At 56.6% G+C, this 23,850-nt stretch overlaps 1 protein-coding gene across 3 annotated transcripts in view; it reads left to right on the top strand.

The window, feature by feature from the left end:
* The window catches only part of CASZ1 (castor zinc finger 1), a 154,643-nt gene that overhangs the window by 84,735 nt on the left and 46,058 nt on the right, over positions 1 to 23,850 (top strand). For 2 of the 3 annotated variants that reach the window (XM_042257266.2, XM_042257267.2), the window contains exons 3-4: positions 1,366 to 1,417; positions 14,109 to 14,147. In XM_042257266.2, coding sequence (XP_042113200.1) covers positions 14,132 to 14,147 — 16 coding nt within the window. In that variant the 5' untranslated portion in view covers positions 1,366 to 1,417; positions 14,109 to 14,131. Of the gene's footprint in view, positions 1 to 1,365; positions 1,418 to 13,474; positions 13,629 to 14,108; positions 14,148 to 23,850 lie in introns of those variants that run through there. The other variant, XM_027975648.3, reaches the window with a different exon arrangement.

The raw sequence follows: 23,850 nt of genomic DNA on the forward strand, positions 1-23,850 counted from the left end.
CAGCAGGGCTCCCCTTTCCTCTCTGCTGCCCCCTATCTCCGTCAGCCCAGCTCTATGCAGAATCCTAGCTTCTCACCATCTCGGTCAGAAGGGCTTCCGCAGTCCATGAACAACACCCCCCACCGCCGCCCCAACTGCTCAGAGCCCACCAGAAAGCCCTGTGTCCAGCAGGGTGGGCTCTGCCACAGTGGACATCCTCCACCCAGGCAGCCCAGCAAAGGCAGCGAAAGCTGGTTGAGGACCCAGCCCTCCTTAGGAGGACGTGTCAAGTACAATTAGCATTATCTATCTAAATATGTCCTGGGAACTCGAGGGCGGGCGGCGGGACTGGGTGGCATTCCAAAAGCCCGGTACAAGGTCACCTCACCTCTCACAATCCCCCCAATCTGATTTGGGGATTACATAGCCTAAGGAAATTGGTGTTATTCCTCTTGCATCATTGATAAGCCACAAATAAGGGAGTGAGGAGAAAAAAACAACAACAACTAGTAAACAGAAAAACAGTGTGGGTGGAGTCCTGAAGGCCCTGGGGGTGGGAGTAGGGGGTGGGAGTTGGGGTGGGCATGCAGGGCCTGCCTCAGGCAAGGGCAGGTGGGCCCAGGTCAGTGGGCAGAGAGCTCCTTGGGTTTTCTGTCCACAGGAGGAGTCTGTCCCATTTGAACCTGGCTCCCCAAATTCACACTCTGGGCAGGAGGGACTGGGCCTGGCAAACTAGGCGAGTTGCGTGTTGGCTAAAGACCCCCTATCTAGTTGGACCATCTTCCCTTTCCCTGCGTGGGCCCCTAGCATGGGTTGTGACTTATCAGTGGGGCTGCAGGGTGGAAGGTGCTGTCTGCAGCCTATCTCTGGGGGCTGAGGCTTCTTGGTCCCCGGCCCCTGGTCCCCCTGGCCCCTCTGTCACCCACCCGCTGTAGGGAACAGCTCGGCATCTGTCGGTTTACTTTCAGGGGCCAGGGGAAGAGAGTGAAGGGATGAGTGTTGCTGTGTCCGGTTACTGTCCCCAGTCCCCAGCTTGCTCAGCCACTGGAGCTCCAGGGGAGCACCCTGCCCTTACACGCGCATCTCTGCTTCCACAGACGTGTGTGCAGTGCAGCTTGACTTCCCTATCTTTGGTTGGGAGAGCCCTGAGGACCATATTTTCCACTGTGATCAGCCTCTACTTCTTTCTAAATTTTTTCAAATTTTGGTTTGGCATGTACTTCAGTGGTCCAAAATCAGTGCCCACTCCAGGTATCTGAGTTTTTGACACCCTTGACCAACCTGCAGCATCAGTCCCTTGGCCCTGGGGGTGGTGGTGGCACACTCTGGGGAACTGTACGGGTCCTGCCTTGAAAGGCTAAGAGGCTCTTCTCTGTCCTTCCTCAGGATGAAGTGACACCCCCACCGCAAGAGAGGAGCCTCTAGGACCCACGACAAGGTAAGGCCTGAGCCCTTCTGGATCCTTGCTTCCTTCCCCCTACTGGAGACCAGGCACCTGGTATATGGTCTGAGCTGGGCCCAGTCCTGCCAAGCACCCGGGGTGGGTCTGGAAGATGGAGATAAGGAATCAGAGGCACACACCCCATTTGAACCTGGCAGGAAAAGATAACCCTGGTAGAAGTGTCTCAGATTGATAGTTAGGCTGGAAATGGGCTGGGGACCTGTGGATCACTGACTCTGGGCGTGGAATCTGTTCAAGGCAGCATCAGGCTAAGGTGTCAGCTGCCTGGCAGGACCATGCACAGCTCTCCATAGTGCTGTCAGCCTCTCTGACTGCTGCCTCTCTCCCTGGAGGCTCTGCTTGCAGCTTGTGCTTGGGAACCATATGGACTTGAAAGCCCTAGAAGTCCAGTCCTGCCTCTCCTGGGAGGCGGCCACCCTACCCCCTGGCCTCCTCCTCCCTCCATGGGACGCTGGCAGGGAGGAGGCCCTGGACTCTGAGCCCAGAGCAGGCTGCTGTCCTTCCTTCCTCTGGCCTGGCTGCACCTTCACAGACTGTCCCAGTCCTCCAGTGGCTGGAGGAACCTCGGGGGCCACTGGGCCTCGGCCCCAGGCAGTGCCGTGTCAGAGGTGACCGGTGGAACGCCAGTGTTATGTAAATAGCGGGGCCTGCCCAGCGGGAGAGCTAGCTGGCTGCAGCCATCCATCATCCGTGCGCGGCGGGGTGGGGGACAGACACGGCACCGTGCGCCTGGCTCCAAACCTGTTTGTTTTCCCTTTGTCTCACCCGTTTTTGGGGCCCCGGCTGTGACCGGCTCTGGGTTTTGTCCTGCTGGCCCCCTCCCCCAAGAGGATGGGGGGAGGGAAGAGATTCGCGCGGCTCCCACCGCGGCATCCCTTTCGGACTTCAAAGGCTCTCCCAGCATTGTCTGTGCCGGCGGGCAGTGGCCCTGAAAACGTGATCAGAGGCGGCCGGTGTAGGGCAGGCCCGGCCCGCGCCCTGCGCTCTCGCTGGGGCCCGTGGATTCCTCCCTTTGCCGCCAGCACCACCCTGGTTACAGCTCTGCTCCCCGGGCCTCTCTCCTCGTCTTTCTCTCCCCTGGCATCCCTTCTGGCCAGGCCGACCTTGCAGCTGCCCACTCCCATCCTCTCTTAGCCATAGCCCAACACCTCTCTCTTGGCATCAGGACTCCTGGAATGTTGAGAGCTGCAACTCTCTGCCCCTTCATGCCATCTGAAGCACAGTGGAGGGCTTTTGGGGATGCTGGGAGCTGGGAAGGACTGGTTCCTGAACATCTGTTTCCCATGCCAGCCCTAGTTTTCTTCTTTTCCTCCACCCTCTTCGGGTAAGGAGACCCTGACTTGCCCTCTGCCCAGCCCTTCTTTCTACTTCTTGGCAAGGTTCAGATTGGCTACTTCTGTCCTGAAAGTCACCCCCAGGTGCTTCCATTCTCTGGAGCAAGGCTTGGCAAAATATGGCCAGAGGGTTAACTTTGGCCCCCTGCCTGTTTTTGTAAATAAAGTTTTATTGGAACATAGCCACACCCACTCATTTGCATATTAGTTATGGCTGCTTTCACTCTAAGATGGCAGAGCTGGGTAGCTACAGCAAAGCATGTTTGGCTTGAAAAGTTTACAGTATTTACTCTCTGGCCCTTTACAGGGAAGGTTTACTATCTCTCACTCGAGTTTCTGGCTCCTATCTGCTGCTCTCTCTCTCTTTTTTTAATTAGTCAAATAGACATACCATGAAGTTTACCATTATAACTATTTTTAAGTGTGCTGTTCCCTAGCATTAAGTACATTCACAGGGTTGTGCGACTGCTATCCTGCTCTGTGCTCATATCTTGCTCTGAGGCACCTGGGCAGTTGTCAGGGAGCCCCATCCCTGAGCTTATGGGACCGCTTGCAGTCTTGGTCCCTTTGGGGCCCCCCTTTTTCTCTCTCGTCTCTGTAGGACCTCATATCCTCTTGAGTCCCACCTCCCAAGAAGACCTACTTGTCCTCTCCTTGACAGTTTCCTCAGAGCTCTTGCTCCCAGCATCCCAGGAGCCTTGTATCTCCATCCTGTAGCCTTAGAAATTCTCAGGTCCAGTTTCCTCTTCTGCAAGGTAAGCAGAATATCTTGTTTGCAGTGTTATTTGGACAAGTAGTTGTTGTGGTTCAATTGCTCGGTCGTGTCCAGCTCTTTGCGACCCCAAGGACTATAAGCCACCAAGCTCCCCTGTCCTTCACTATCTCCCAGAGTTTGCTCAGATTCATGTCCATTGAGTCAGTATGCTATCTAACCATCTCAAGCATGTGAGTGGATGGGACTAAAGGTGTCTGACAGGTAGGCAACACCTACCTCCTTTGTTCCCTCCCTCCTTTGTTCCTTTATACCTGCCAGAGTGGGGGTCTTCCCCCAGGCATTTAGGAGGCAGCAGTCAGCCCTCAGCAGGTTCCATGCAGAGCCCCTCTCCTGCCCCGGGACCTCTGAGTCCCTCATCTTGGAGAAGCTGAGGCTCCTCGCTTGAGCAAGTGCTGTGGAAGATGCCCCTCTCCAGGGGGTGGACTGGGCACCCCTGAGTTCTCAGGTCAGTTCCACGTCCTGCACATCTGCTGCAGGGCCCTGGGAAGTTGCATCACCTCTCAAGCACCAGTTTTTTCATCTGTGAAAGGGACTGCCATTCTCTCTGCTCTTCAGGCTTGTTGCAAGCCTGAAAGCTGTGATCCTGGGGGCTGCTGAGGGCAAAGGAGGCCGAGCTGGGCTTCATTCTGGGGAAGGTGGGAACCAGGCCACAGTTCTAGGGAGCAGGCCCTGGATGTTATGTGGGTACTTGCTCTGTCCAGGGGCAGGGACCAAGGCTGCACATCACTACTGAGCTAATCTGGGATCCGGGCTCCAAGCTCTAGAGGAAAGGTTGGCAGGGAGAGGGAGAGGGGAGGAAACTGAAGCTGTGCAGCTGTCAAAGGTCTGAGCTGGAACCGGGTCCCTGCACAGATCACTAACTGCTCTTTCCTGCTGCTCTTGCTGCTCTCTCTCTTTCCATCCTCTCGTTGAGGGATCCCAGCCTTTTGTAGGCTTGTGTTCCCCTCCAAGCCTTCTCTCAACATCCTATTAGTTTCTCTTCCTCCTCACCTCCCCACCACCCGTGCTGCCACCCCCAACTCCATGGCGCTCTCTCTCCCTCTCTCTCCTTTTCATCTACTCCGAAGGCTTTACTTTACTTCCTTGTCACCCTAATTGATTGCATTAACCTTTCAGCGTATTGGATTTCCTCGGCAGCGTGCAGAGAGCCCTGCGCAATATGCTTATAATCTGAGCCATAATGGACAGTTTGTAGTCAACAGGCCCCTTCTCCCATCTCTGCCATCGCTCCCGTTGACGTCTCTCTTGCCCAGGCCACCATGGCCACTTCCCCTGCCAGCAAGGCTGGGGCAGCAGAACTGGGCTAGGGAGCAGTAGGCAGAGCTGGGACCCTTTGATAGATTTCCCTGCCTCTCCTCTTGTGGCTCTGCCCTTGCCCCACCTCTGCTCTCCCAAGCCCCCCAGTCCAGGTCTTTGTCTGCAGAGTCCTCGCTGCTTCTAGACTCTCTGCCTAATGAATGACTGATGGAGCCAGCTTGGATTTGGCAAATAAGAGAGTTCCTGGGCTTCCCTGGTAGCTTGGTGGTAAAGAATCTGCCTGCCAGTACAAGAGACATGAGTTTGATTCCTGGGTCGCGAAGATCCCCTCGAGGAGGAAATGGCACCCCACTCCAGTATTCTTGCCTGGACAATCCATGGACAGAGGAGCCTGGAGGGCTATAGTTAATGGGGTTGCAAAGAGCCAGACATGACCACATGACTGAGTGTGCGTGCATGTGATGATTCCACCAAATGGTCCTCAGAGGAAACCTCAATTGCCTGGGAGGTTTTGGGGAAGGTGACGGTGACCACTCCAGGAGATCAAAGGGAGCTAAGAGGAAGAGTCTGAGGTCTCTGGGCTTGCCTGGCCCCTGAGCTAACCAGAGGTCTCTTTGGAACTTCTGGAAGCCAGGTCCACTCATGGAAAGGTATGGGAGCACAAGGGAGACACAAAGAAGGGGATCTGCTAAAGGCAAGGGAAGAGAGACAGACAGTGCTGGGGCTGGCCTGGGTGCTCCAGGTAGCAGTGGCCACTCCCAGTGGGTGAAGAAGTGGACTTGTGGACACACTGGGGCCCTGTCTTCTCCATGGTCCCAGGATTGTATGATCTGGATCCTTGGTGGATGATGTCTCAGTCTCTGTTTCCCATCTGATGTTTGTCAGCAGCTTTGAGCAGGACCACTTGCCAGGTGGCACTAGTGGTAAAGAACCCGCCTGCCAATGCAGGAGATGTAAGAGACGCAGGTTTGATCCCTGGGTCTAGAAGATCCCCTGGAGGAGGGCATGGCAACCTGCTCCAGTATTCTTGCCTGGAAAATCCCCTGGACAGAGAAGCCTGGTGGGGTACAGTCCATGGGGTCACAAAGAGTCAGACATGACTGAGCAACTCAGCACACACCCGTGCACCTGCCTTCATCAAAGGAACACAGACGTGATACAGGCAACAGGGCTCCAAACCAGGGAGAAGCCTTTGCAGGGCAGGGGGGCTTGGCTGGGCAGGAGACTGGCACTGGGAGAGGCTGGAGAAATGAGAGCTGGCTTCTCAGGTTGGTAAGAATGGGCTCCCTCTGGAGGGTTCTCAGATGGGCACCTGCTTGTCCAGCATCAGGCAGAGGACAGCCCGTGCCAGCCACCTGGTTCTGGGATCTCAGTGAGTTCTGGCCCCGTTGGTCCTGGCCAGGGCTGCCAGCCCTCAGACCTGAAGCCTGGTCAGCTGAGTCTTCATTCATAACAGGATGGACGTGGGGTTGAATACATTAGTGTCAGGCCCGAGGAGTAGGATGCAAGCTCCCCTTAGCCCTGGTGGTACTGCTCTCTCCCTCCGCCCTCTGTCCATCATCTTCCCCTTCTCACCATCCCCCCTCCCCAACCTCCCATCGCTCCATCACTCCAAAGGGCAGGCTTTGCTGGAGGAGGCTGGACTAGGTTCTTCCCATCCTCTCCCAGGGATTTGGGGGGTGGGCAGAGGGCACGGCAGGGAGAAGCCAAGCAGCGAATTAAAGTTTGGTGATTGTCAGTGTCAGGAGAGGCTAAATAACCCTGTAACTAGTATGAAGGTGAATTCACGGTCTGCTGCACATGGAAAATATGAGTGCTCTGTGAGACGGAGAGTGAGCGCAGTCTGCCCGCCGCGGTGGGTAGCCTCCTCTCCAGGGACCCGGGCGGGGAGGCAGAAGGAGGGCTGCGCACTCTCCCATGCCTGCCATGGAGCAGACACCCAGGAATCCCAACCAAGTATTGAGCAGGGGTGGGTGGGGGGCAGCTCAGAGGGTTGACAACCTGCTGGCCGGGCCCCCGGGCCCCAGGTAGACATTTGCAAGCCCCAGCAGTACACGCTTATGGACACCAGCCCAGGCCCAGGATGCCAACTCATCCTCCCCCAGTCCACACGAATTGACTAATCACCGGTCCTTATTGAGCATGTCCTCTGTGCCAGGCTGTGTGCTGCATATGCCCTTATGACAACTCAATGCCGTAAGTGCCATTAGCTTTCCCCCTTTTTGTCCCCACTTTTTATAACCACTTTATTGAGGTGTAATTCACATGCCAAGTGTACAGTTCAGTGGTTTTTAGTATATCCACAAGGTTGTGCCACCATCACCAGGATCTAATTTTAGACTATTTCCATCACCCCAGAAAAAAAAAAAGCTGGTGCTCATTAGCAGTCACTCTCCATTCTCCCCGACCCTCAGCCCTAGGCAATCACTAATTATTATTCACTTTGATGCTGAGAAACTGGAGGCTCAGAGAGGGTCAGTGATTTGAGTGAGGTTACACAGCTGGTGAGAGATGGAACTGGGATTTGAACCCAGGTGGCGGAACTCTGGCGCCTGTATTCCATGAGGGACTGCCTGATGTCCTGGCTACCTGGACACATGCAGGTGCCCTACCAGATGTTTCTAACAGCATGGGCTCAGGCGTGTATGAGCACTATCCAAACTCGTAAGCCCAGGTGGCAACACGCATGTCTCTCCCCAGGTACACTTGCAATTCCACATAGAAAAATTCACACCCCCCAGAAGGACAGCCAACCCCCACCCCCTTCTCCCTCAGCCAAGCTCCTGGAGGGGAGGGGTTGGCACAGGGACTGACAGCAACAAGGGAGCCAAAGTGGCCAGTGAGACCTGGGTGGTTTGGAGCTTTAAAATGAAGAATACCCATTATCTCCTGTAGCTGATAATTGTAACTGCAATAAAATGCCAACACAACATTCCAGAACAGGTCCCTGCCCAGGTTGGGGCCACAGGCTGGGCCGTGGCCCCGGGGGTGAGGTAGCGAGCTCAGCTCTCTGCATCGTGCTTTCTCTGTCTTTTCTTCTCTCTTTCCTTCTGTCTCTTTCTCACTCTCTTTTACTTCTACCCAGTTTGTCTTTCCCTTTTTCCCCTCCCACCTGCCTCTTTCCTCTCCACACACCCACTTTCCCACCCTAAAACAAAACAAAACAACCTTTTGTGACCATACTTTTGCACTTGAGAAATTAGGGAATTAATGTGAAACTGTTACTGTTCTGATAAGAGATACATACAAGGATGAGAGACAAAGGGGAAGGGAGAGAATGAGTCTGTTGGATTTGGTTTGGGGTTTTTTTTTCCTCCTTCTTCCCTCTCCCTCCAAAGCGGAAGATCCGGCCGGGCCAGTTTGGATATTTATTAAGAAAAAGCCAAAGATAATTAACTTTTTTGTTTTTGTTTTGTTTGCGGGTGCCTCCCCTGCTGGCACTCCTGACTGCCTGGCAAATTAAACCTGCTCCCTGCTCCCGGGAGCTGGGCTGCCAGCAACTCGGCTACTGCCCGCCCTGAAACTGCCGGGCCCAGGGGCTGCCCACCCGGCCACCCACCTTGGGTTGGAGATCTAGGGTCACTTTATGCTACCACAGGTGCCACCTCCCCAGGCTCTTCTAACTCCAGGAGCAGCCTTAGAGAGTGGGGTAAGTGGCCTGGGATGGCGGGGGCTGCTGAGAGAGGAGGGCCTACTATTGGGGTTATGGCCAACAGTTCCCTAAAAGGAAATGGGGGTAAAACAGTGAGCTCTCCCATGAGGAAAGGATAGTCCTTCTGGCCAGTTAAGCCGGTTGGCTTCCCAGAAGAGGGGAAGAACAGGGAATGAGCTGGTAGTGCAAGGAGAGGCCAGATTTGGGCCACATCCATCCCCAGCTCTTCTCCCAGAAGGCTGGTACACTGCCAGGGCCCATGGCTCCTGGGAATGCTCTGGAGAAGGCTGGGGGCCACAGGACCATCCCATGATGTCTGGCTACCCTGGGCATCAGGCCCTGTGCTCCTCTCACCTCTGACCCAGCCCAGGCCATTTGGGGACCCGGCCGGGTGCCTGGAGAGCCGGCACCTGGGTCAGAAGCTGGCTGCCTCTGGTCTGCTGCCCCAGAACCGTGCAGAGCCCTGAGGCCAAGCTGTGACCTGGGCCCAAGCCATGTCCGTGGGCCAAGAAGGTGGCACTTATGGTCCTTGTTCTCTGTGGGGGACAAAGTTGAGGGCATCTGAGGAGCCAGGACAGCGAGTGAGGAGGAGGGTCCTCTCCAGGGCCTGGCCCAGCCCTGATGCTTGGGGGTGGAGGTGTGCTTTGCCCCTCTGCTAAATTAATGTGCCTCAGCCCCTTCCCTGACAGGGACGTCTCCCCTGCCCCCCTAGCTTTGTCCCCAACTGGGCAAGCAGGCATCAGTGCATGTGGTCCCTCCAGGTAGGGAACCTGCTCTGGAGCTGGGCACAGAGAAGAGGGCATCTTCCAGGGATTTTGCTGGCCCCCTTTTTTTTCTCTGAAATATAAGGATGAGCAATTTTTTTGGTTTCAATTTAGCATTGGAGAATTTTATAATTTAGTAATTAAAATCTCTGATAGGCTTTAGAAATTGCGGCTAATTGAATTTAATGGGAAGATGATTTTCAATTTTATTTGATTACCGGGACCCCTGGCATCGGTATTTATGGGAAAAAAATGGGAAATGTGCTGTGTGGGCTAAGATGGCATAATTGAATTAGGGATAATCGGATTTCTCCGTCATGAATTTCACTATAATTTTCCTATAATTTTCCATTAGATATCTAGTTTACAAATATTCACAAAGAAATGAAGCTCTTTCGGAATGGAGATTGCTGGCTAACAGGATTACGGGGCCGAGCGTGCGGCGGCTCTGCCAGCCCCTAAACCGCCATAATGCATTCCTTGTATCTGCCTTACATTTAGCTTGAGCCCGGCCTCAGCCCCTGGCTCTGCTAGGCCTCCCTGCCCTTTGTTTCCTCTTCATCCCGTCTTCCCTCAGCCCGGACACCGAAACCATCCAGCGCCCAGGACCTCTCTCACCCAGCCTCAGGCTAGCCCCGTCCCCTGTGCCAGGCGACGCAGCTCTCGGCTCCGTCCCCACCATCCTTCCCATCCACCCTTTGCTGACTTAGGGCTGTTTCTGACACTCTTCCGCTGTCCGCCCAGGGAGGGCACTCACACGCGGGCACACGGGCTCCCTCGCAGGTGCGAACATGCTGGCTTACAGGCACACACAGTCGTCTGGCCAAGGCTCCAGTGCCCTGGCTCAGTCGCCTCAGAGGGAACCAGTTTATTGGGATCCTGGGGTGGGGTGCAGGAACAAAAGGAGCTTTGTTCAAGTTTATGTGAAAGTTACGAATTCAAAGTGAGAGCAGATAAAGCATGAGATACCCAGTGTGTAAACAGGCTGCTGAGTGAGAAGGCCCCGGGCTCGGGAGGGAGAGAAAAAGAGTAGGCAAACCGGGGATGCGAAGATGCTGGGAGCCATCGAGGGAACCTGCCCGGGAAGAGCTGACAGGCTTCCTGAGACCCCTGCGAGGGGCCTGATGGTTGGCATGGCTGTGTAGGGCTCCTCATTTTCCCTCAGGGATGGGGAGCATGAGGAGGAGGGCCTTGAGACCAGGAGGAGCTGTGGCTTTGGGCTTTCCATCCCTGGGGCCCTGGGCACAGAAACTGTGGCCTGGGCTCAGGGTTACAGGGGTGTTACCACATCAGGGTTCTCAAGGCAAAATGGGCCACAGGCTGAGGTGCCAGAGTCCTGGGCCTCTCCCCTTCACACAAAGGGAAAGAGATCGGGGGACCCCCGCCGTGACACGGCCTGTGACTCACATCTATGACCTCAAAGCCTCAGCCTTCTCAGGTCTCAGATCATAACACGCCAGGATGGCCTCATGTTCTGTGTGCCTCAGGAAGGAAGGCCCCTCACTCTTGGGCAACACTTCTTATGCCGGCAGTGGCTGATGGTAGCCATCATCTTGGCAGAGCTGAGGGTCTCTGGGCCGTTCCTGCCTCCCTCTACTACTGGCTGTGCTTGGCGGGCCCCCTCTAGTCCACCTTGCCTGCCCCCACTTCCTTCCAGCTCTCTCATTTCTACCCTTCAGCCATTCCTCTCCAGCCTTGATCCACCAGAGGTGCAAAGTTATTATGCAGCCAATCCTGTGGGCCCTGTGGTGGGTAACTGGCAGGCAGGCCCTTCCAGACCCTGACCACCATCCTCAGAAGCCCAGAAGGACATTCATAGGCAGCCCATAGGCCATGTGGGTATATATGCAGGGAGCTGCCCATAGGTGCATATTTCAAATGCACCCAGAAATTCCCCTTTCACCCCTGTGTCTTCAGGCTTCTGTCTACATCCCAGTTGCCCACATCAGGAAGCAGACACTCAGATTGGGATTTGGGTTGGACTGCCTGCTGTTACAACCCAAAGCTGTAAGCCTTGCTTTGGGGAGTCAGGGGTGGGAGTACCCAGAGGCATGTGTGTACCCCAGAGCAGTCCTGGAAGCCGCAGTGCCCTCTCTGAGATCCTGTGTGGGGAGCAGAAGCTCGTGGCCTCACTGCTTGATTGCCCTTTTCCAGCAACATCTAGGAAACCCTGGGCTTGGTTTGTTTAAGGAGCTCTGGTCACTTATTCAAGATTTTAGGGCTGGGGTACACTCAGAGCTCTTGGGCCTCTCCAGCTATTCATCCTCCGTAATGATGGGGCAGGCCTGAAGGGTAAAGGTTGTGTGACCACCGGAATGGGGGTTGCCAAGAAGGCATCAAGGAAGGTGGTCAGATGGGGAAGCAACGCTAACCTCCCTGTGAGGCCACTTGGAACTAAAGCGCAATTTTAAAAAAAGGAAAGAAAGAACAAAAATAAGGGAAAAGTGGGAGAAACAGTAGACTGTTAAACTCCCTGACTTCTTTGCCCCAAGGCCTCCCTGGGCCTTTCCCTTTGCAAAATAGAAACATTGCAAAAACAATCCAGTGCCATTTTGCTGAACTTCGCCCAAAGAACAGAGAGCAGAAAGCCTGGGTTCTGAGCCCCTCATTGAAGTGTGGCCTCCCCTGAAACAGGATAGGGAAAGAAGGCAGCAGGCTGGGTGCAGGAGGGCCCGAGGGACAGCTGGGGACAGTGAAGTCCAGGTGTTTCACCTGCAAAACCTCCAGCTTCCTGCTCACCTGCCTGCTTCCTTCCTCGGCACCGCGCCCCCCGACCCGCCCACCTCCCCACCCCCACCCCCATGGGTAATCTAGGTGACTAAAATTGAAGGAATCTCAACATATCTGGCTACAGCGGGGACTTCTGGGGACAGAAGGGCCCACCAAAGTACTTTCTCTGAGGGTGAAAAGAGGGAAAGGAGAGAACAAGTTGCCTGGTCCAGCGATGAACTGGCAGGCAGGAAATGTGGCGATGTCCGAGGGGGCAGGCGGCAGGACACTGGCTCCTCGGCGGAGGGTTGTCTGGGCCCTGTCTGCCCGGGCCCTGCATGGGGTGTGGCGGAGGCAAGAGGGCGGGTTGGAAACCCAAGAGACAGCGCAGATCCGTGGTGGGGGCGCTCCTAGGACTCATAGCCAAGGCGGGGTGAGAGAAGAGATGCTGCCCGGGCTGCGGAGCTGGGGGCTGAACTTCCGGGCAACAAAAGGAGTAGGAAGGTCCCGAAAGCAGAGGCGTAGAGGGGACCTGGGTAGACCAGGGATCGGGGTGGGGTGGGGTGCCAGGGTGCATTTAAAGGCAAAGCCAAACCGAAGTGGTGGAACCCCGGGGGTCCCTGCACTCGTGAAGCCTGCGGGGGCCACGGTGTGCGAAACACCGCGGGCCGCCGCGCGTGTTCCGCGGGACACCCGTGCCCACTGCCCCCGAGTCTTTTCTCCTCACAACTAAAAAACACCACCAACAACAGGGATGAGGGAGGAAAGAAAGCCCCTGGTACCCCCGCACCCGAAACCCGAGGGGCGCGCGAGGGCGGAGCCGTGGAGTAAGGCTCAGTAGGCGCGACCCCGCGGCGCTCACACCTGAGCCCACCCGCGCCCAAAAGTTTGCTCGGCCGCGCGCGCCGCGAGCCCTTGGCCGGCCGGCGCCGGAGAGTGAGTCCGCGCGCGGCCGCCATCGAGTCGCGCTCGCGGGGCCGGAGCGCAGAGGGGAGCTTGCGAACGCGCGCCCGCCGGAGTCCGGCCAGAGTTGGCGCGGGGGCGCGAGAGCGGGCCGCCGGCTCCTCTCGGACTGCCGAGCCCCCGCCAGCCTCCCCGCTCCCGCCCGGCCCCGGCCGCCGAGTCCCCGCCTCCCTCCTCCCTCCGAAGTCTAAGGTTTGGGCAATCGCTGAGCCAATAAGGCTGGCCGCCCGGGCCGGTGCGCTGAAGTCGCGCGCGCTCGCGCTTGCGAGCGGGCGCCGGGCGGGGGCGCGCGTGTGAGCCGCGCGCGCGCGCGGCGAGCGGGAGAGGGGACCAGACGGAGGCGCGCGTGAGGGAGCGGGCGCGGGGCGGGCGAGCGCGAGCCCATTCACTCCAGCATCCCGGCGGACGGGCGCGCGCGGGCGCGCGGGCGCGCGGGCGCAGGCGGGCCGAGCTCTGCTCTTTCACCTGCCGGGGCGGCGCGGGCCCGGCCTGGAGGAGGCGGCGCCGCGGCCGCCCTGCCAATCACCTCGGCGCCTGGCAGCGCCCCCGGCCGCTCCCGCCCGCCCGCTCCCTCCTGCCAAACTGTTACCCTGAGTGTTACAGTCAGGAGCAATGACATCAGGGCTTTAAAACAACTTGTTATTCGGGGAGTAATCAGTTGCAATTAGGCATTAATTAAGTATTATGAAAGTTGATTATTTAAGTGAATTCGGCTTTCGACTCTCCGACTATGGTGAGTACCGGAGTGGGGCGGGGGAGGGCAGGGGGCGCCGCCGCGGGGCTCCGACCCGGGCGCTGGGCGGGGGGCGCGGCGCGGCGCGGCGCGGCTGGGCGGGGCGGGGGTGGCGGGTGCCTAGCCGGGCCGGGCGCGGGCGGGGGCGCCCCTCGGCTTCGCGGGCCGGCCGGGACCCCGGACCCGGGCAGGGTCTATAAATAGTTTCTCTTTTAGTTTAATAAAGTCGAGAGCGGCGAGGAGCTGCTTTGAGTGTGCAATGCCGGAGAGCGAGAGCCAGCGGGGCGGGAGGGAGAAACTTTCGCTCTGCCTCCGGGTCCCCTTTCTCGTCGCTCCCCTCGTCCCGGGGACTTGACCGCCCCTCGATGGGGGGAGGGTGCGGAGAGCCGAGGGGGGAGGCTGGGGTGGGAAGTGGGGGGCACTGCGAGAGACTAAACAGATTTCTTTTCTTTCCTCTTCTTTTTTTGGCGATCCTCGAAGAGTTTGGGACCAAAGAGAGGAGAATGGATCTTGGTACAGGTACCGGCCGGTGGGAACCAGGGGGTGGCTCTTTCACTTTTCTTTCGGTTCTTTTACGGAAGTTATTATTTTTAGCCCAATGAGGTAGCAGCTGAGCAGGGGGTGGGGGCTGGCCTGGAGAGGGTCTGGTGCCGGCTGCGCTTCTCGCCCTGGTTTCTGGATTGCGAGGCTTTTGATGATATTATTGTTATTATTTGTTACTTGCTTAGTGACTGTGACTAATTTGATGCTTGTCATTATGAAAGAACAGAGAGGAGCGGGAGCTGGGGGGCACCCAGAGAGAGGATTTAGGGGTTTTTTGTGGGGTTTTTTTTTTTCATTCTCCGTGTTTTTTGAATGGCTGCGTGTTTTTTCTGTACCTTTTTTTCCCCAGGAAAGATCTCTATGTGTCTGGCTGTGGGGTGTGTGTTTTTATTTTTTTAGTGGGGGGGGGTTGGTTTAGTTTTTGAAAGCAGCGTCCTGTTGGGAAAGGTGGTTAGTCTGGTTTCGGGGCGACTGTCTCAAGGTAAAGGAATTTAATTTATTTGGGACAAGGCCTTGTCGGATGAACAAGCTGCTTATTATGGCTAATGAGTGTTTTTCACCTGAGAACCCGTGGGATGAGGCGGCTGTTATCAGTTCAAAGTGAGGGGCCCAGGACTTGCTCCCATCCCCCTTAGCCCCCACCCTGGGAGAGGGTAGACCAGACCAACTACTCAATTTGGATGTCTGGGTTTTGGGGTGCCTAGCATGGCACCTAGTTTAGTGTTCCAGATAGCATAGTGCTGGCCTGGAGCAGAGTTTATCCTGAGATTTTGGTGTTTTATTGGTTTTAATCTAATTGTATCAACACTTCTTTTCCCATCTGAGTCTAGAATGATGGTTTTCTTTAAATTCCTCAAGACTTCCCATTAGCCCTCTGTATTGAAATAGACTTTTGACCAGGACCCTCATCCTAGGCACTGTCTTCTTCCTAAATGTTTTTAAATCTGTGCTAAACAGGTTGATAATTCCTGGAGATTGATCTCTGAACCCTTCTGTTTCATTTATGGAAGGTGGTATGGGTCAGAGTTGTTGTTTATAATGGCCCAAGTCCATGGCATTGCCCCTTGGGACAACATTTGACCTTTTGAAGTCAAAAGGGAGTGGGCAGAGAGGGCAGGAGGCAGCACTGGGGGGCCCAGTGTCAGGACATGGCGGCAGGGGTTGGGAAGGAGGGAGATGTGTTTGTGGGGGAGGGAGTATTAAGACTGTGTTCTGCCAGGTGTGATCTTGGTGAATCCCATGTGGAGGTCCACACGACCTCTGTGCCCAGGAAGGGTGCGACACCCCCTGCTGGGCAAAGTGGTTAAGGTGTCTGAGGCCAGGGCTGCCACCCTGCCCCTCCCTGCCCTTCCCTCCCACGGAGAAGCAGCCCGCCCCCACCTCTAATCAAGTGTCTCATCAACTCCCTCTCAGGCCCCACCCCTTTTCTTTAGAAACAGGGGCCCCCACCCATCCCAGCTGAGAAGCAGACCTTATACATGGACCAGTGGTGGTAATGCACTGCCCCCTACTCGGGGCAAATGATCCTGTGCTTGTGGGTGCACAGGGGACCCAGGCATTACCTAGCTGGAAGTTGGGGCCTCTTCATCTTCCTCCATCCAACCCCGATGGCCGCTGGAGCTGGCCTCCATCCTGCCCCCTTACATCAGCCTGCTCTTGGGGCACACTCCAAAGCCCTTCCATAGGGTATCCCCAACTGGAGAGAGGGCCTGCTGGGCCTGTGGGTGGCAGAATCTCTTGTCGCACTTACTTGTCCCTGCACTCTAGATACAGACTCTGGGAACTTTTCCTGGAAGTTAGAAGGGCCCCTGAGGTCAGCTGGTTCCTCCTGTAGCTGGAGCAGGGCACTCTCAGCAGGACCCAGGCCTGGGCTCTGGCCACTCAGTGAGGGGAGGTCCAGGGTGTCAAAGTTCTGACTGTTTCCTGGAGGAGTCATCTGGTGATACCATCTCAGCTTTTTCTTTGAACTTGGAAGTTTCACTTAATCTCAGGACTTCAGAAGAAAAGCACTTTTTCCCCTCTTCACAAAAAAAGGGAAGCAGGTGGGAACTCTGAGATCCCCTCTGAGCCTGTCTCTGGACTCACTCCATCTCATCTTTCGTCGACTTCTTGAATGTACTTCGGCTCACAGCCAAGGCCAGGGACCTCATTTCTGGCCTGGGCTCATTTCTGGTGTGGTGAGGGGCTCTCTTCTTTGAGGCCATCTCGGGCAGCTAGCACTGTACAAGGCTGGAGACACAGGCCCCAAAGGGTTGCTGGCCCCAGGGGCCCAGTAAACACTGGATCGTGGGTTAACATCACCTCCAGCTTCGGACAGGTCTAAGGAAGCACTCCAGCCATAAGTAACTCAGTGGTGGGAGAACCGTGGCTTCACCCGAGGGGTACCTCAAGCAGGACTTCAAGGCCCTTGGGGACCATGTGGACCCCTTTACTTCCACCATAGTTCAGCCAAGGGCTGGATCAATCTGGACGTCTTTAGCAATAAAAAATGCCGATGTCGTCCTAATTCACCAGGCCCCGAGATGACAGCAAATTTACATTTTTTAATTAAACTAGCAGCCAGTTTTTATGAGAGGGGGTTGGGTTATGCAAATCAAATGGTTGTGTACGGAAGATTAGGAGAGTTTGGGAATAAATTCCACAAATGCTAATAAAAAAAAAAGAGGAAAGAGAAAGAAAGGGAGGGAGGGAGGAGAGAGAGGAAGAGAGGAGGACATAGTTCCATTAGGCCCTTTTAGAGTGATTTCCCTGGGGGAGGGAGCCAGGAGGGGGAGGGGAGGAAGAAGGAAGCTTTCAGACACAGGTGAATCCAGGCTGCACTTGGGAGGCTCCCCAGGATTAGGCCCCACTAGGCTGATTCCCAGGCCCTGAGAAAACCTGGAGGCCAGGGTGAAAATGATTTTGAAACAGCGGTTAAGCTTTAAGAAGGAACTCATGCCCTTGATTCTTGAGGATCTAGTTGTAAGTGCCCCCCAGCTCCCTAGGGAGATCCTGAGAAGATGGGGAGGGGCTCTCCAGGGCTGGAGCTGTCCATCAGAGGACCCAAGGTGGACTCTTCCAGGTAAAGGGCAAAATGGGCAAGAGAGCAAGTTCAAAGGGATGACCAGGGACCCCAGCGGGAACCACGAGGGCCAGCACTGCACACTGAGCTGTGCGGCTGCCGCTGTGTCGTCAGGGTGAGTCAGGGGAGGTATCAGTGCTGCTCACTGAACCAGGCCTGCTTCTTTTCCCCTGGGATCAGCTCAGCTGGGACTCTAGACCCAGATCTCCTTTCATGGCATACAAACCCCCGTGTTGTATCCTGGCCATGGGCTCAGTTGTGGATGAGGCCAGGAGTGATGGGGTCAAGGGAGGCTGAGACAGATTGGCTTAGTAGCCTAGTTCTTGGAGTGGAATAGTGTCGTGGCCATGTGCTTCGAGGATTCCCAGTCTCAAGGAAGGAGAGGAAAGGCTGCAGACTTCTTCCAGGCAGTATCTGACCCCAGGGAGGAAAGACTTCGGCTTCCCCAGCCCAGCCCCTGCTGGGTCTGAGTGTCAGACCACCGCTAGACTCTCAGGACTGTTGTGAGCCACTGGTTGAAGGCCAGGGCCTTGCCAGGAGTGGAGGCGTCTAGGAACCTTGCTGGCTGTGGTTACACTTTCACCCGGATGTACACTGGGGACTGGGAAGGTTTTTGTGGTGCTTCTGAAGGAAGAGATTCCATGCCGGGCTTGGGGCAGAGCAAGTTGTCCTCGGTTTTCCTTTGTCGAGCCTTTACTTGGCCAGATACACCCACTCAACCAGTCTAAGTTGGGGCCGGTCCCTACCAACTGTCAGGTTGAGCACCGGTTTTGCCAGTCTGCTGCAAGGGGTAGGTGCTTTGGTGCCATCTTGGCAGGAAGGAGCAGTCAGAGCCAAGCACAGACTGGGCCGCCTCGGAAGTTGAGGGTTTCCTGGTACCATTCAAGCAGAGGCTGGCTGTGACATTTGGAGGGACACAAGCATCAGGTGACCTTTAAGGTCTCTGGTTCTCTGACTCCCAACCTAATTTTGCCGAGAGGGTTCAGTGGGACACCCTGGGGAGGGGTTGAGTAGACCTGCTCTTTGTAAGAAAGCATTTGAGAGAGGCAGCTGTGGGTTGCGAAGTGGCCCCTTGAACCAACTCCGGCACTAGTTATGTGATATCAGAGCATTACTCTGGATCAAAAGCCTGGCGTAGCTATTCTCCTTCAACAGGAGACAGAGGCAGTGAGGGCAGGTCTGAAAGAGCCCTCGGGGGACCCCATCACAGGCCCTTTTTCTCTTTGGATCAACCAGACGAACCCATTAAGTCTCCCCTCTAAGAAGGGCACTGGGGCCAGCTAGGCAGTCCTCTCTGAGCCGGTCTTCCCCCATCCCCCACGGCCAGGGAATCTGGCCAAGTTGCAGCTTGGGTTTTTTTATGATGGAAAAATAAAATAAATGGAGGCACCTTTGGAGGGCTGAGTCACGCAGCAGCATCTCCTCATTAAAGCTGCTGCCCCTGGCTCGAGTCCCTGGGCAGGGGATGGGGTGGGGCCCCGGAGGCTCTGGGCCTGGACTCCTCTTCCTAGACCTGGCAGGTTAGTGATGCACCCACCCCCGCTCGGGCACCCTCCTCTGCCTGGCCCAGCTTTCTTAGAATATAGTCAGGCCACTTTTTCACACACACACACACACACACACACACACACCCGCTCCCCACCCCTAACGCCAGCGCCCAAGGCCTGTCCTTTACACTGCCCTCCCCGCACTGGTTTTCAGACCGTGACCACCTGGTGCTGCCACACCCCCTCCTCCTCCTTGTCCTTCTCCTCCTCCTCATCTTCGGGGGGAAGGAAGTTGCTCTGTAGTAATTACAGCCTGTGGGTCCCCACGGCAGGCAGCAGCTGTTCCGGGGTAGCTGGGCCAGGGTTCAGGGGGAGGAGATGGCAGTGGAGGAGGGCTGGTGGTCCCAGGGAGTAGAGGGGGAAGGGGCCGCTTCTTGGGGATGGGTTGGGACAGGGGGCAGCTTGGTGGTCCAGTGCTCACCCCTCTGGCTGTCTGACCACGGCATAGCATCCTCAACCCCAACCCACGAGGACATACTGGTGACCCCCAGAAGTGGAGGAAACCCCAGGCAGGTAGTGGGGCCTGCAGTTCTTAGTAAGCACTGGGGAGCATCCGCTATAGGAGCTGAAACAGTGAAGGCCACCTGGTCCTTCCCAGCTTTCTGGGATCTGCCTGGTAGAGGGAGACAGGTGTGTTTACCTGTCCCACCAGGCAGAGGAGCGCCCGATCAGAGAGCGCAGGGAGTTTTGTGAAGGAGTGGCCTTTGAACTTGATAAAGGATGGGAGGTATTGGGGCAGATGGAGATGGGCGACGATGTTTCCTGTGTCACCCACGCCTTCCAGACTTCCGCCAGTCCCTTGCCTCTCTTGCCTCGTACTCTTCACTCTCCTCTACCTCGCCCCTCCCCCAACCTGGAGAGCAGAACTCTTGCTTCCCATTGTGCAACCATAATTTTCTGCCCTTTTTGGCCCAGGCCACCCAGCTCCCTAAAGCCAGGCCCTCCTGCCTACCTTCTTGCCCCTCCCCCTTTGCAGCCTCACACCCAGTTGGCCCTGGAAGGAGATAAGAGATCAGAGCTTGGCCAGGGGCCTGCTGCTCTGAGGACCTGGTTATACCCATGACATTGGTGTGTCAGAGCAGCACTCAGACTACTGTGCCCTCCCCCAGGAGGCCAAGGCCAGGAGCCCTGCCTTCTGCTGCTGCTGCTACTCATAATGGTAACCATTAAAGTTAGCTCGGCAACCATGTCTCCTCCAGCGCACAGTCCAGGGTCGGCCCCGTGCCTTCCCACCGTTAGTGCTGGTGGAATGGCTTGATTGATGTGCCTCTCCAGGTTCTGAGTGGGGGCAGCGGGAGGCGGGCAGGAAACACTTGGCTGATTGCCTTGGGACCTGAGCTTTGGCTCCTCCAGAGCTTTCTAGGCCTGGTTTACAGGAAGGAGTGGGGCTGGGATGAGGGATGACCTGAGGGGGAAAGTGGGCATGAGGATGAAGACAGGCAGCAAGTGGTTGACAGGGGTCCCATTAACTCCTAGCCATGACTGTGGTTTGGGGTGGGGAGGTCACACACCCACAGTCTGCTGCCCTGGAGGGGACCGGGGGCAGTAGCCAATGGAGGGCCCGGGACTCTTCTCTGCCTCCTCCCTTGCCTGTCTCTGTCTCCCCCAGCAGAAACCTCACCGTGGCATGTCCATCTTCTCTAGGTCCTGCCCCCCAGGCCCAGGACCCCTCCAGCTGGGTAGATGCAGTGCCTGGAGTGAGGCCAGAAAGCAGGGGTGGAGTGTACCAAGGCCCACCCCAGCCTCTCTGCCCCTGGCATGGTGGTTTCAGCTGCTCCTGCACTGGCTCTGGGGTCTGTTCTTAGCTTCCCGCGGGGTCCCTCCTGGGGCCTCTTCTGGCCAGTGCTGAGGGGTTAAGGAGTCCTCCTTACTGTCGAGAAGGCCCTCTCATGTTGCCTTCCACCCAGAGGTTTTGTGGGAACAAGTTGGCCCAGGGGAGGCACAGACACATGGCTTGGCTCCAAAGACCAGGGGTTCTCGGAGGAGACCTTCCCAAGTTGAACTTTGGCCTAAGTTGGCTTTTTCTTCTAGAGCTTTCTCCAAGAACTCAGGGACCCCAGGTTGGGATGGGGAACGATGAGGCATGAGAGCCAGAGATGCACTAGATAGGAAACTCCAGCCCAGTGAGAAAGTCAGAGGCATCCAGGAGGTCAGTGGGGACAGAATTCTAGAGCTTTGTGTCACCAGGCAGTGCATCTCCTCCTGGGCAATGATCTTCATCACCTCTAGGCCCATGCCTTCCTCCTTGCCACCCCTTCAGCGCAAGAGCGCAGGGCCCAAGGCCAGCCAGGAGAGCTGCCTGGGAGATAGGGGAGCCCGAGGAACCGACGGGACAGGTGCCACACTGTCCAGCAGGGGGCGCCCCCTGTATCTGCCCCAGTTCAGGGACAGGGACGTTGGTCCCCAGTCTGGTCCAAGCCTTCCAGCCATGGATGGGGGAGGAGGAGCCTACCCTCCCCACCCCCCAGAGGTTCCTTGGCTGAGTTTGTTTTGCCAGGGTGACCTGTTTAATCATCTCATTTTCTGGTGGCCGTTTATTCCTCGTTTCCACGGTTACGGCCCCATTAAGGGGAGAAGCAATAAGGCAGCGAGTCAAACAGGTAATAAAAACATTAAAGCCCATGTGCACTGAGGGAGGGCGGGCGGGTGGGCAGGAACTCAGCGAGGTGAGACGGCCCAGGGAGAAGCAGAGGTGAGAGGCCGCCTGGCCTCGTCCCCCAGAGGCCCCCAAGAGAGCTCCTGGCGGGGGAAACAGAGGGCCGCTGCCCACACCCCTGCCTCTGGGCCGTGCCCTTCGGGGGCCAAGACCCAGTGCTCATGTAGAGTCATCCCCAGCCCTTGGTCCCCTGGCAACAGACTCTATGTCGGGAAGTAAAACAGGAAGGAGAAAAGTGAGAGAGCGGGACAGAAGCCTTCCCCAGGAGCTGGTTGTGTGACCTGCTCGCAGGCCCCACCTCACCCTCCCTGGGTGGGGGTAGGGGATGATTTCTGACATTGTTTCCAGCTCTAGAACTTTTTTTCTGCCAACTTTATCAGAAAGCATATTTGTGGTGAGTGCTGCTAACAGGGCCAGTCTGGTGAGTAAATATTCCTGGTGTGGACAGCCCTGCGACCTTGAGAGGGGCGAGCCCGGCAGGGGGGCCAAGGGCAGGTAGGGCAAGGAGGCCAAGTGGCCCCGCTGCTGGGTTGGGGGTGCCTTCTGAGGATGGGTGAGGGGGCCCCCCGGGATCCAGTTTGTCCCCAGCAGCTCTGGCAGTGGCTAAGCCAGGTGACCCTCCCGTCGGGGTTGGCCCTGGAGCCCTTGTGTTTCTGCCTAGAGGCCTGGCTGGCAGGTTCTCCAGTGGCTCCATGGAGAGGCTGCCCTCTCCCCCTCCCTACCTCTCGGAAATGGCAGCTGAAAGGAAAGTCAGCCACTGAGCCCAGGGCCACGTGCCTCCCTCCCGGGGCCTCCGCCCTGGGAGGCTCCTGAGCGTCCCCGCCCCACTTGAGGTTGATGAGTGAGCAGACTGGGTCAGTGGGGCTGACCGGAGGGGAGAGGGAGAGGCTGGCCAGGAAGGGGGAGGGGGGAGCAGCGGTGCCTGTGGGTGCCAAGCCACCTGCCCTCCCTGTGGCTCTGAGGTCTGCTCAGGGCATGCTGGCTGGTGAGGACCTTATTTCTTTCTCTCTCCCATGCGCTGATCCTTTGCAAACTCACAGAGGTCTGTGTTTCCAGTTATTACTTTCAAAGTAGATTTCCGACTGGAGAGGGAGAGAGAAAAAGGTCTGGGGAATGGGGGAAACCCTCTGGCTGGGAAGTGTGTCTTGGGAACGGGCGGAGATGAGTTAATATTCCAATCAAACAATTAAAAATAGAAAATGCTCCCGCGGCATCAGCTGCTGAGGCTTTTCAACAACTGTCACCAGTGGGTTCCTGGGGCAGGTGGTGCTGGAGAGGAGCGTTTCCACACACAGCAAATATCAGACACGGTGGTGTGCCCCCCCACTTCCCTCCCAGGACCCAGGCCAGTTGTTTGGGGGCTCCCAGTCCTCCTTGAACTCCCCTCCGGGGCTGGGAGCCAGGAGTCTGTGCAGCTTCAGGGCCGCACTTCTCCCCTCCAGGGCCCGGCCACAGCGGTGAAGTCATTGCCAGATGCCTGGGTAATTGCTTTAAGAATCGAACTTAAAATAAGATGAAAACTTATATTCCTGGGTAAGGAGTAATTTTCCATTGACTAGTAAATTAATGAAAGGATTATACCAGGGGGTCTGGCTGGGAGGCTGTGCTCATCTGATAAATCCAAGTGGCTTGGACAAAACATCTCTGGATCCTGGGGCTCCCCCGAACCTCAGTCCAGACCCTGCTCCTGGCTCATCTGGGGCTCCACTCTGACCTATTGAGTTGGTGGGGGACACATTCCATGTGTGTTCAGAGTCCACCTCAACGATGAGGACCAGCTTTTCAAATCCCTGAAGTGGGAGGAGCTCAGGTCCTACCTCCCACAAGCAGCATAGCCAGGAGGTGGGGTGCTTGCCTTGACACCCGAGAAGGTGGGGCTTTGACTCCACATAGTCAGCGGCGTGGTGACCACCCGCCCTGGTTTGCCCAGGACTGGAAAAACCCATGTCCTGTGAAGCCCCTGGGGCCTGGAAGCAGGAAGATGGGCTGAGTGACACGGCCCCTCCCTCAGGGTCCTGGAGAGCCCTAGCACCTGTGGAATAGTCTCCGTCTAGGCTGGGTTACTTAAATTGCGTGTGTCAGTGTACTCAGTCATGTCTGACTCTTTTCGACCCCATGGACTAGAGCCCCTCAGGCTCTTCCGTCCCTGGGATTTCCCAGACGAGAATACTGGAGTAGATTGCCATTTCCTCCTCCAGGAGACCTGTCAGACCCAGGGACTGAACCGTGTCTCCTGTGTCTCCTATTTACAACTGGCTCCACCTAAACCTGCCCTGCTCCGGCTCCATGGGCTGTGTTCAGCCATGTGCCTGTGGACTCGAGTGGGTGTGCACACACACCTCCCCTGGCACAACAGGGCACCATCTGAAAACCTCTGCTGGGCATGGGAAGGGTCTTACAGCTGAGCCCCTAACC

This window comes from Ovis aries, chromosome 12 (genome assembly GCF_016772045.2).
Source record: "Ovis aries strain OAR_USU_Benz2616 breed Rambouillet chromosome 12, ARS-UI_Ramb_v3.0, whole genome shotgun sequence".
Lineage (NCBI taxonomy): Eukaryota > Metazoa > Chordata > Mammalia > Artiodactyla > Bovidae > Ovis > Ovis aries.